We start from the raw sequence: 13,386 nt of genomic DNA, 5'->3' as shown, positions 1-13,386 counted from the left end.
TTATGGATGGAGGCTGCGGGCCCGGCCGGCCGGCTGTCAATCACACACGCACGCACGCACGCGCGCACGCACACGCAGCGGAAGGGTTAAGGCCGAAGCGTTGGTCAACGGGGCAGAAATTCTAAATATTGAATAAAAAACAGCAATCCTTGAAATGACGACTCCACGTGTGCCGGGGCCTGCTTGAGCTCTTTTGGGTGCGTTTGATTGACAGCTGCTGGCAAGTGTGGGGGGGGGGGGGGGGGGGGTCGCTGGCTGTGGTTTCTTCTCGAGTGCTCAAGTCAAACTCGCGCCGTCGCTTCAGCGTGCGTTCCAAAGCAGATGTGAAAGTTTGATTTGAAAGCGGGTTTGAATTTGTGCGCGCGACTTGAAAGCCTCCTCGGACTGCCTGAGCTCATCTTGAAAGTGGAACAGGTGTGGAAGTGACGCTCAACTTTTCACCCCTCCACTCCTCTTCGTCCTCCTCTTCCTCATACCTGCTCATGCATTACTTATCTTCCTGCTCCGAAATTCTCTAAGAAGCGTCCGATTGCGTTATCACGCACACACGCGGCGCACATGAAAGAAAAAGGAAGGACGGTGACGGAATATCAACGACGACCGGCGCGACTTCACAACTTCCTGATACGACCACCTTTTGTGTTCGAGAGCAAAATTGGGCACATTTTTCCGGACACAATTCCGATGGAAATGCAGATACAAATGGCGGCAAATCGATTTCAGACCAAAGCCAGATATGGAAATGCCCTCTTTTATATTCCCTTGGCATGTTTTGATAGCATTTATGGCACTTGCGTTCTTTTCAAGGTCTTTCAACACATTTGAAAAAAAACGTATTACAAAAATGTAACATCATGAAAATTTTGGAAGGTGTCAAACGGAATCCATGTTTTTACAGGAAACGGACTCCCTTTTGTCCCAACTTTCAATATACGTCAATAATCATGCCTGAAGGTTCGAAAATGAGCCGCCGCTATCGGTTGACAAGAAATTTGGCAAAAACGAGGCCGCGCTATAATACTTCCTGTTTTCACGTCAGTGAAATTACGCACGAAATAAACGGCAAGCAAAACAAAACACAGTTACAAACTTTTTTACACCCAGTCGACTAGCTTAACGCTAACACTGATTAGCTTCTCTATTCTTCAACCCTTTGAGCAACCGACTGAACAAAAAGGAACAGAAAATATAACAGTACCCACAGTCATATATATATTCTTTATCCTCTGCATAGAACAGCAAAAACGAGTTGGATTCTTTTTAATTCTGTTCGATGATGTTATCACTCAGTTTTTTTCAAAATCATATCACCCAGCCCCCCCCCCCCCCCCCCCATTCGAATACACGTTGCAACAAATTTGTGTGTGTGTTTGTTTTTGGAATGTGCTGGAATGGATTCATTTCAACAGGAAAAGATGATTTGAGATGAGTGCGCATATCTCAAGGCAGCACTTTTCCTCTCCTCGGATTTGGAATGTCGCTGAGGAGACTCGAAGGTGATGTCAACAATCGTGTGGATTCCGCGACTACGCGCACACAATTCGCGGCCGGCACGGAACTTGCAACTTGCGATGTTTTGTTGTTGCCAAATGTGGACTTCTCGTGGAGGACGACGATGTGCGGGCGGCACAAGCCGGCGGGCCTCCACGCAAGCGCTGCTGTCCACGCAAGCGTCTATTGATTTGGATGGTGCGGACAAAGAAACAGAAGATGGATGTGGGCAACTCACACACACGCACGCACGCACACACGCGGGTTTTATTTTGGGACCACAATCAGCTTCAGGACCACCCAAAGAGTCTGGAGTGGGACACACACACACGCACACACACCTCCACTGGTTTTGATTGGCAGTTGTGTATCTAAACTCCACCCCACTGAGTCTTATCTCTGACGGACAGACGACACGCACGCACGCGCACGCACGCACACGCACGCACACGCGCACAGCGACACAAACTACACACGGTGATGCATGGACACAACACTGGCAAATATTTGAGCCCCCGCAGCCAGTTTGAGTGAGCAACAGCAAATGGAGAAGCGCCCGACACACCACAGACTCAAAAGTACGACATTTGGATACAAATCGAAAAGTTTCACTTTGCAATATGAAATTTGCCAGACATGTTGATCACGGGAAAGCCACAAAAAAGGCACAGAGGCCACGCCCCAAAGACACGACCTAAGAACATAATTGGATGTTTTACAGGAAGTCATCTACTGTATAGCTGAAGGGGGGGGGGGGGGGGTCAGTTTTGGTTCCATTCCTTTCAGTCTTTTGCAACACAATTTCCAAAATTTAAATCAACTGCAAATGATCTTGCTCCATATTTGCAAGTTTGGAATGTGGAACTCACGTGTACACGCACACAAATGCGCACGCAAGTTTGTTTCACACACACACGCGCACGCGCGCACGGCTAGCGTCTTTGGTCACACCTGAGTGCACGAAACACTAATTAACCCCGATTTCACTTATCCACACAGGAGGATGAACGCACACACGCACGCACGCACGCGCACACACACGAATGCTCACGGATGAAAGGTAAAAGGGCACACAGCAATTTGAGCGCTCCAGGACACACGCAGGTGCAAGCACCTCCAAAAGAAAGTTGAACATCACAAACTGAAAAAAATGTTGCCAAAGGGATGATAACAAAGCAGCCAGATTTAGCAACGCGCACACACATGAAAATGCACGCAAGGTTTTCAGTGTGTGCGTGCGATATTGTTCAGTGATGGCATCATGGACTATTTATTTCCCCTGGCATGACGCATGGCGAGCAACACCTGAGCTTCATATACACACTAAAAGGCACACGAACACGCGCTGCGTGGGTGTGTGCGGCGCTAACAGATGGTAACGACAGTTTGCGTCCCTGAACTCATCAGAACGTGACACGCGGGTTGCACGCGCGCACGCACACGCACACACACACACACACACACACACACACGCACACACTTCAGCTTGCATAAAATTCCAACATCTTTTGTGACCAATGAAAGGTTCAAGTCATCATTGCCAGCAAACGGAACCGAACACGGTTCAATGCTAATACGTTTCCTTTTCGTGACATCAGCGCCGACAAGCCCCGCCCACACGCACCTCAAACGCTTCATAATGGAGCGTCTGTCTCGGAGGTGTTCATCTTTGAAAAGTCAAGTCAAACTGGCTTTGAAAAACAACAAAGTTTTGCAGACGACTTGCTTGACATCAAATGACTTTTTTCTCAAGATTTAGTCCCCAAAAAGTGTTTGGGACTCTTGAAATCTGGCGACATGTTGGACAGAGGTGGCAAATCCAGGTCCAGAAAGTTAAAAAGCTGACACAGTTTGGCTTTAGCTCCAGGTGCTAGCTAGCTAGCTAGCGCCCCGGGTGCTTGTTTACCTGATAAGAAGCTAGCTAGCTAGCACAAGGGGCTAAAGACGCTAGCGGCCTTAAAGGGGAAGTCAAGTCAAACATGTTCTCCACGAAAACGTGTTCTTTGTGCCCCACTTGCAGTTCTTAGGGTTAATATTGCGTTTGTCCAGAAAAATGCGCCCGTTCATACTTTGACCACAAAACAAAAGTCACAAATCAGCAAAAGAGTGAATCCTCAATAAGCCAACTGGCAAGTGACGAGGGAACACCAGCTGAAAATGACATCACGGTGCCAGGTGGGCTCAGCTTGACCGAACCCAGAAAACGGGTGAGCCGTGGCGGTCCACATTTCGAAAACGAATGTTTGGGACAAGTCCAAAAAAAAAGTGTCTGCCAACAACAAGTTGGCGGCCTTTTAGGAACGGTGACCAAAACTCCGAATCGTCGTCCTGGAAGACGGCGGCTCGCGGCAGAGCGGGAGTGGGCGGGACACGGGATGTCATTACGGCTGACAGCGAGCGATGGCGGCGGCGCCGTAATTCCATCAGCGGCCGCGCAAGCACATTATGGGCCGGCCGCGTCAATAAGTCGCTCGGCAGGCGCTTCCTGTCGCCGACGTTCCTTTCCTGCTTTATCGAGCGGCCGGCAGATGACATTTGAGGATTTTGCATTCGACGACACGCCGAGAGGGAAGACATCGGCTCCAACGGACTATTTGATGGCGTGCGCACGCGCGTGTGTGCGTGCGTGCGCACACACGCAGCAGGTGTCAAATTGAACAAGCGAGCGGATCTTTTGTTATCTGTTTGCTTGTCTCAACTTCAAGCCAGGGTTGCAAAAGGTTACAACGTTTCTCAAAAGTGCAACAATTCATCAATCAACAGACGATGCTTTTGTTCACTTTATAAACTCGCAAACTTCGGAGTTTTTTTCTTGTAAATTTGCCACTTTATAAACTTCCAAATGTAGCATTTTTTTCCCCGCACTTCTTGTGCGTATGACCCGCCTCTAAATGTATACATGGCCCTGATACGCCGTCATACAAACGACGTGAGATTAAGGGCAGCAAGAAAACAAGGCGCCGTCAGCCAACCCATCCCAGGAGGAGGCAAGGAAAGGAAACATGGATTCCTGCAGCCAGCTGGAGACTGTGGGCGAGATTGTTGAAAAGGAAGAAGAAGCGCCCTCACCTTTGACGACGAGGTCGGCGTAGTTGGACACTCCGGAGCCGCCGTCGGAGCGTATGACGCATCGGTATCGTCCGGTGCCGCGCTGCGAGGTGTCGCCCACGCTGACGGTGGACGAGAAGCGGCGGTGGTTGACCACCCGCGTCACCATCAGCGCCGTGTCCTTCCCGTTCCACTGCTGCGGCCCACAAACGCAAACGCTAACGTTAGCAAGGCGAGCTCAGGTCGCGCATGCTACAAGAAGTCACGCAATCGGGGCCGCTTTTGCGCACTTTTCACACTTTCTTTTCATGCTCATTTTATCCTTTGCTTTTTTGTTTCTTTCTTATTTTTCTTCTCTCGGTCTTTTGTGTCGTTGACTTCTGTCGTGCTTGCTTGGTGTCATATTTTCGCTGCACTTTTTTGTAAGAAAAAGCCGCCAATTTCCACACGAAAATGTTGTGCAATGACGCCAAATGTCCACGATGGATTCCAAACATGGTGAACGACTGTTCTTAGTCTTTTTCTGTAATTGTGTTTTTCTAACGCTAGGTGGCGCCCTCCCTCCTGCCTGCGTTGCAGACGTGGTGGGCGGAGTCGTCAGCACGAAGCTTTTAATCAACTCTGCGTCACGGCTGCGACCTTCGAGGAGGCCTGAAATCATCTCTTAGCAATTAGCAATTAGCATAAATGAGTGGAGCTGAGGTTTTTCGCGCTTCAATTTGAACGACAGCTCAAAAATTGCAAATAATGACACCATATTCATCGTAGCGATCATTGAAAAGATCAAATATCAACGCAACATGAAACTCAAATCTTTACTGCATTAAGTTCACCCTTTTTTTGTTTGTTGTTGCAGCAAGAATATTTTGTGCCAGTCCTCGCGTGAACTCGGTGTTCCGATTGGTTGATATAATCGCATTCGTAGAATGAGAATTCAGCAAACGTATTCAAGATGGCCGCCTGCTGTCAAGCCAAATGATGGCCGCAACTGCTCTGGCGAGATCCGGCGTTGCGAACGTCGCGCGACCAACCAAATGTGGGAAGACAATTTGAGCAGGTTGTGGTCGGCAGCGTCGCGTCGTCGCGTCGTCGCGTCGTCGCGTCGTCGCGTCGTGTCGTCGTTGTGTCGTCGTCGTGTCGTCGTCGTGTCGTCGTCGTGTCGTCGTGTCGTGTCGTGTCGTCGTCGTGTCGTCGTCGTTGTGTCGTCGTCGTGTCGTCGTCGTGTCGTCGTCGTGTCGTCGTGTCGTGTCGTCGTCGTGTCGTCGTCGTGTCGTCGTCGTGTCGTCGTCGTGTCGTCGTCGTGTCGTCGTCGTGTCGTCGTCGTCGTGTCGTCGTCGTGTCGTCGTCGTGTCGTCGTGTCGTGTCGTCGTCGTGTCGTCGTCGTGTCGTCGTCGTGTCGTCGTTGTGTCGTCGTCGTGTCGTCGTCGTGTCGTCGTCGTGTCGTCGTGTCGTGTCGTCGTCGTGTCGTCGTCGTGTCGTCGTCGTGTCGTCGTGTCGTGTCGTCGTCGTGTCGTCGTCGTGTCGTCGTCGTGTCGTGTCGTCGTCGTGTCGTCGTCGTGTCGTCGTCGTCGTGTCGCCGTCGTGTCGTCGTCGTGTCGTCGTCGTGTCGTCGTCGTGTCGTCGTCGTGTCGTCGTGTCGTGTCGTCGTCGTGTCGTCGTCGTGTCGTCGTCGTCGTGTCGTCGTCGTGTCGTCGTCGTGTCGTCGTCGTGTCGTCGTCCCGTCATCGAAGCACGCGCGCGGAATCCGTCAAATTGTTTTGGAAATTTGACGCAAAGACAGCAGAGGGCGCTATTTCACAAGATGGCGATGGATGAAAGCTGATGAATTCTTCTGTTCAATTCTCTTTTAACGCAATTTGTGACTTATTTCCTTTTTGTTTTGACTCTTTTTATTGTACTTCTTTACCATTTTATTTACTGCTTCACTTGTCTTGGTCGCTTGACCGATTTCGCTATTTGTTTGTTTGCCGATTTCCTTTTTATTTACTTCCTGCTTTAATGCTTTTTACATGAGATTTCCTGACTTCCCAACATGCAACTTGTCTTCTATTTGTACGCACGATGACGTTGACACCAAAAGGCGTCTGATTTGTAAGCAAGACCGACGACCGTACGGACCTGCAGCCAGAGTTTGTCGTGCTGAGACCACTTCCCGCCCGCCGTGCACTGGAAGGACGCATTTTGACCCACGTTGACTTCCACGTTCTGAAGACGCAGGAAGTGAGGCGCTTTCCCTGAAAGGGCAAAAACACGCTCAACGCCATCCAGCAGGACGCCACGTTTGACCGCACAGAACATCACCGATGGTGCGAATCGACATGAAGTACGATGTCAATATTCTCCATCAGTTGTGCACACATCGAAGATGTCACTTACGGCAGGGATGAGCCAGAACTCGAATGTCGTCAACGGCGATGACTCCCGCGTGGCCCTGGACGGAAACGGCTTCAAATATGACCTGGAAGAGGAAGAGGAGGAGGATGAGGAAGGGGCCGAGCGAGCGAGAGGATCGAAACAGATGAACGCAAGCAAGTGGTCACGATGTCATTTGCCGTCTCATCCGTTCTTGTCTGTGATTGGCTGAACATTTTATTAGTTGCAGTTCTTTAAAAAATGCATCGTTTTAATTCATTTCAATCAGTTATCATTTCGCCATTGAACATTTTTTGTCACCAACATTTTTTTCAGACAAAAATGAATCAATGGCATCACAAATGATAACATTGCAGTCCATCACCAACTTTGCATAAAACAGCAACTGTTGTCATTTCTCATTTGGCCACTAGAGGCAGCAGAGGAAGATTTGCCTCTTGCAACCAAACGTCCAATCGCAACACGTCCAAGCTTCCTTCATGCTTGACGTCCATTTTAACATTCAGCAGACTGACAGGCTGCCAGCCCTGCCGTGCACTGCTGACCCTCACGCACACACGCGCGCGCGCGCGCACACACACACCCGCGCACACAATGGCCTGTACTTGTCAGCAATGCGAGCGCTCGGCTTGAATAGCAACAACTTGTGGGAGGTTTCGCAATCCAAGCTTGGAAAGTCACGTTTGTGTGTGCGTGCGTGTTTGCGAGTCACCTGGTAGGAGTTTGGCCAGAAGGTGGAGACGGCGAGCTCGGCCTTGAGCCATCCGTCGGTCACGCTGTCGCTGACGTTCCACGCGGGGTTGCTCTGAACGCCGCCGTTCACCTGAACACAACGTTTGACGCAACCTTCACGAAGGGCTAGCTTAGCTGCCGTCGCTAACGGCGCAAGTGCACGTCCTGACCTTGATGTAGACGTTGAGGGTGCCGGGGCTGGCGCCGTCGCGGCCCGATATGGAGTAGAGGAAGTCGATGCAGTGGGTGTCGTTTTCCTTCAGCTTGGGCATGTAGAGGTGCGCGCGCTGACCCGACGCCCGGCCCGACGCGTTCACCGCCATCATGCCGCCTGGTGGGACGCACAGAAACACGGACGCTCTCAAACCCGCAAGTCTGTGGTTTGGGAGCGCAGAGCACTACCAGTGAGCTCAATTTGGGGGTCATGACTTCTCACCAGATTTGAATTCTTACAGAAACGAGACTAAGTGCAATTTCTGCATAAATTGCGCGTGAATGCTGCAAGCAGAATGAAGAAAAACCTCCTCCAACTAAATGAGCTGCACGAAGGACAATCTCGGAATCAATTTTTTGGGGGGGGGGAAAGGATGGAAATATGAAAACAATGTTTTCATCAGACTCATCGATTCAGTGGGAAAAAAATCAAGAGATGAATCAAGCATTAAAATAATCCGACTTGCAGCACTTGACTTCTTTCCTGAGTTAGACGACCGTTAGGGTTCGATTCAGACGCTTCTTCAAGATTCCGGATTTGTGACTGTGTTGGTGTCTGGTTGGTGTTGGATCTCACTTTGCTTCATCTTTCCTTCCTTTGGTCCTTCCGCTGGTCTCCTAACAACTTGCCAATTCTGGCGGGACTCTAAAGTATCCGGGTAGTTAAAGTGAACGGTTTTGGATTTATAACCGTTTTCAGGTGAATTAAGAGCACAAACTTGCATGCGCGCACACAAAAGGGAAAAAAGAGCGATGATGGTTTGTTGATTTGGGAACGTTGACCAATACTTTAAAAATAATAACAACACTGCTTTTTCTTTTCATTCTCTTCATTCTTTTTCACTTGTTTTCTTCTTCACATTTACAAAAACAATCTTTTCTGGATTTCCTCCCTCAAACCTTCTCCTGCCTTTTATTGTTCTTTGCTGATCTGCGCTTTCCTCATTGAAAGCTTACGTCGGCCATACTTTATGAAATATGACGTCATACAAAATGGCAAAGGGCCAAATGTGATGATTTTTTCTCCTTGCATTACAAAGTGGACACGAAGCAGCGCAACAGGAATCATGAGGCGGAACGTTTCCTTTGTTTCATCAGAACACGTTCAAGATCGTCACTCCGTCATGTGCGCGCCCGTGCGCCCGTGCGTGCGTGCGTGCGCGCGCACACTCGCCCTCCCCGAGGGCCGGCAGCCGCCGCATAAAAAAACCTTCTGGCCGTCGAGTGTGTTCGAAGGTGTTTTACGACTCGGGTCTGCTCTCTGGAACGCCGCCACCGGCCAGCGGCAGATTTACACGCTGCTCCACGCGCAACACATCCTCAATCACCATGCGCGCGCGCGCGCGTGTGTGTGTGTGTGTGCGTGTGTGTGTGTGTGTGTGTGTGTGTCACCCCAGATAATGATTCAAGAATTCATCAATTGGAATGAAAGAGCCATGAACAATAACAAATAAATAAGGGCCATAAAAAATGATAAAAATTAAAAACAAACAAATAAGAAATAATATTTTTGAAAAATGTATTTACCGTAGAACATTTTAGGGGACTTGCTTGCTTGTTTTTTTAATTCCGCTGAACACATGCTGATGACCCCGAAAGAAGCTCCATGCAATTGTTGTTAACATTTTGAAACAAAGCTGTCAATTCTTTATGTTTGAAATCAAAAAAGGAAAAGTCCATTTTGATGCAGATATTTTCTTTTTTTTACTGCAAATGAATATCGACTTGAAATATCGCTTAACGGCCTCCTTGGCTACTAATAATCGGCATCGACTTTGAAAAAGCCATATCAGTCGATCATTACTGCCAACGTGAGTGAAGTCTCAAATTTTGTAATCAGATGTAAAAGATTTTGATTTTTGGGCTGACAAATCAATCACGTTTCAATCAATCAATATGGAATTGGGCGGACAACGAGAAGTCGGCCATTTTGAGTTGAAGCGGCCATTTTGAAAAGAGCCAACACCCGCTGACGGCAAAACAGAGCATCGAGCCACCTGCTGCTTCACCGGTCCAAAGACATCAAAAGAAAAACAAAAAGAGAATTTTCAGTCGACCCTTTGAAGGAAGCGGGTCAAACTTGGCAGAAGTTGAGAAACTTTTTTTTCTCTCTCTCCACTTTAGTGTCAAAAGTGAGCACCACCTTCTTCTTGTTTTTCTTCTTCTTGTTTTTCATCTGCTTGTGGTACTTGTTGAGAGATGTAAAAGGCGCCTCTTTAGCACCCGCAGGACTCGGCGGCGGCGGCGGCGACGGCGACGACGACGAGATTTTGACTTTGTGCTGGCGCTTGTGATGGCAACGCGGCACGTGGATAATTTATGCGTTTCGGTGCCGGCTGTCAGCAGACGAGAGAAAAAAAGACAAAGGGGGGAAAAAGAACATCGTCTTCAGCAGCCTGATGCAACAAAATCCAACAGTTTGTGTCCGAGTTCGCAAAAAATAAAAGAGCAAAACCATGAAGGGGAAAAATACGTCAGGAAAGAGAAAAGACGTCCCTCAAAGACGAGATCATTTGCATCAGCTTGCACTGAAAGGATGCTAATGCTAGTTGCTAACTCATAAAGGATGCTGTTTCTATTCAGTACCGTCTCAAATGTTCTCCAATTTGGATACTGTAAATGTCTAGGGTGGTGGCGAGAAACGTTCCTTGAGAGGAGCAAGATGGCGGCCTCGTGGCTTCAAAAGTCTCGGCCTGGCGGCTATCCAGTCATATAAGCCGATCAGTGACGTCATCGCGCGTTTCAGTCGCTTCCTGGTCTTCTTCTTCTTCTTTAAAAGGACTTGTGGATCGCATCTCTATGGTGTATAGCGCCACCTACAGATGGAAACGGGTTGAAGTCGCATGTCCGTTTTGCGCATTTTCAGTCAATTCGCTTATAAAATTCCAAACAATTGGATAGAATTCATTGTGTTGTTAAAAAACGAGTATTTCACACTAAATAGTCTTTTATGTTAAAAAAAAAAAATGTTACTTGCGAGCTTGATTCTTTCTGATGTTTACAAACGATGTTTTCCAGGTCCATTGGTGACGTTTTGTTGACAATTCAAAATTGTCTTTGATGTTTACAAAATCATGACTGCCACTTGAGGACTCCCCAAAAACGTAGCTTCATTGGAGAGGGTTCATTAAGCGCAAAGTGGATTTTGCCGTTTCAAAAAATGCCTAAAATGTTGGTCCAAAAGCCGATCGTCAGCTCGATTGCTTCTAATGTTGGTCACTCTGGTTTGGTGGCAATGACTTTTGGGAAAATCCCGGCGCCTTCGAAGAGGACGCAACGGCTCAACGTAAGCGGGTGGGCTCGGGGGGGGTCCATTCGCGTCCAATCGGATGGCGTGATGAGGACCCCTTGCCGCATCATCATCTGACCCGCTAACTGCAAATGAAGGAGGATGGCGGTGGCGGCGGCGGCGGCGGCGGCGGCGGCGGCGGCGGCGGCGGCGGCGGCGGCTGGCGTGTCATTTTGCACCATTATTGGCGCGGCTCCGAGACGGGCAAATAAACAGCGAGAGTTATCCGCGGCCCGCGGGGAGCCATTACTCCAGCGCGCCGGCTTTTATACGCTGCCTGCCTCTTAAAAACGCTCGTTTATTGCTCCCCCTGATGGATGCTCTGCCACTGTCTGCTTTGCTTCTTCGGGTTTTCTGTACTTTTTTTCTTTTCTTTTTTCTTTCTGTCTCAGAGCATTTCTCACACACGCAAATATATCGCCATGGTGAATATGGCATGAAGACACTATGCTGTCTTTTGGGGGATTATTTGTTTTTTTAAACATGTAGAGGTGGGTTTCAATCACAGTTTTGTGCAAAGGAAGGAAGGAAGCGGATAGAGGGGCAACAATTAACACAATCAAACCCAAAAACGTATAAATACGTATTTTTTAGGTTGTTTTTTTTAATGCAAGAGCATACAGAAGGCTTTGATGTAGTTCTGACATGAAGAGGTCGCTTAAAGCAATGGTAGTTATTACAAAAAACGGCCATCAGGTGGCAGCAGAGTAAAAGAGATCAACCAGGGCCATGATGATCTTTTCCCCACAATTTTCAACAGGTTTGTGAATAATGAGGAAACTTAACTATGTTCTAATATAGAGATAAAGAGAAATACTTTTTTTCTGATGAAAGAAGAGAGTCCAATCTTTCTTTTGGTAGCTTGCATGTTTTGATAACAATCGAACCCAATATTCTTGCAAAACCCAGGAAAGCGAAGGGGATTGCTTCAGTCAAAATGGCTGCCAGTGAATGAGTTAATGGATTCATCGACAGATGAATTGAATATTGAAATAAGCCTTCGTCGTAGCCCAAGAAGAGGACGATCGTTCCAAAGCAAGCCGCCATGAATCCGAAGATGAGGGGAATGCTCGTCATGTGACTTCCCATGCGCGAGACTGGGTGGGGTCACGTGACGAAAAATGCCTTCCCATATTGACACGTCTCAAAAACAACCTCAGGAAAGTAGAAAAACTTTCCAAACGTCTGCATTTCCATGAGAAGTTGCGCAATTTTCATTTTGGCCGTTTCTACGGACAAAGAAAATGCAGCTCCTGTTAGGACTCCAAATTCAAATGCAACATTTTTGGGATGACATTTTTTTTCCCACCGTTTTGCATCAGCATGGAGATGGCAAACTTTCCCTCCAGCGGGAATGGTCGCCCTGCCAGCCGCAAGCCCGCCGCCGCCGGCCCGCTAAACGTCAACGGAGCCAACACATGACGAGACGGCCACAAATTTGCTAACTTGCAAATCTGAGAACCCAATTGGAGCAAATTAAAACTCATTCACTGCCATTGACAGCTATAGATGTCAAAAATTCATTTCAACTATTTCTATTAGTTTAAAAAAAAATCCACACTTTGGAGTATGAAAACCTAGAAAAAAAATATTGTACATTAATCGTAACTAGTCATGCGATGAGTTAGGATTGAAAATGTTAACCGCCCGATGCCTCTCATTTTTAAGAGCGGCGCGCGCACTCGGCGTTCGTGCACGTGACTCGCGCTGACAGCTTTGTGCGCGCGAGCCGAACGCCGCCCGAGCTCAAAGCGTTCGCCTGACAGCCGCGCGAAAAGTGCGTTTTGCAAACAAACCCGCCGCCGCCTCCCCCAAGAAAGAAGACGTCTGCCAGCGAGTCTCTCGGCGTGCGCTTCTTTCGCCGTCAAAGGCGAGGCGGCGTCGCGGGTGGCGGGCGGTGTTAAGCGCTTGCTGAAAGCTGACAAAGAAGGCGCCAGCGTCTTGACAAACACGCGCCTGACGTGCCACCTGGGTTCGAATGCGCAAATGACCTCCCGCCGCATTTAAGACAAACGTTGACATTTTGCAGACAAGAAGAAGAAAAAGAGGATTTTTTGCTGACGTGAGCGCATTCAGACAAAAAAACGAGGAATCAAGAGAGCGTGCAGGAATTCCTTCCTTCATTTGAAGGATGACGTACAGTTTGTCGCAATTCCATTTTGTACCTTTTTTGCAGACATTTCAAGGCAAAACAAAAAACAGATTTATGTTCAAAAGCTTGCATTAAATGAAGACCGTTG

General features: G+C 48.4%; 1 protein-coding gene across 13 annotated transcripts in view; it reads right to left on the bottom strand.

Moving 5' to 3' along the window:
• ptprt (protein tyrosine phosphatase receptor type T) overlaps positions 1-13,386 on the bottom strand; it is a 108,310-nt gene that overhangs the window by 75,069 nt on the left and 19,855 nt on the right. For all 13 annotated transcript variants that reach the window (XM_077578428.1, XM_077578427.1, XM_077578426.1 and 10 more), the window contains 5 exons: positions 7,815-7,975; positions 7,625-7,735; positions 6,916-6,997; positions 6,658-6,773; positions 4,561-4,735 (listed from right to left, as the gene is read on the bottom strand). In XM_077578428.1, coding sequence (XP_077434554.1) covers positions 4,561-4,735; positions 6,658-6,773; positions 6,916-6,997; positions 7,625-7,735; positions 7,815-7,975 — 645 coding nt within the window. The remainder of the gene's footprint in view (positions 1-4,560; positions 4,736-6,657; positions 6,774-6,915; positions 6,998-7,624; positions 7,736-7,814; positions 7,976-13,386) is intronic.

The sequence above is a fragment of the Vanacampus margaritifer genome, chromosome 10 (assembly GCF_051991255.1).
Source record: "Vanacampus margaritifer isolate UIUO_Vmar chromosome 10, RoL_Vmar_1.0, whole genome shotgun sequence".
Classification (NCBI taxonomy): domain Eukaryota; kingdom Metazoa; phylum Chordata; class Actinopteri; order Syngnathiformes; family Syngnathidae; genus Vanacampus; species Vanacampus margaritifer.
The sequence above is the reverse complement of the archived record's forward strand: the minus strand, read 5'-3'. Positions and strand labels throughout refer to the sequence as shown.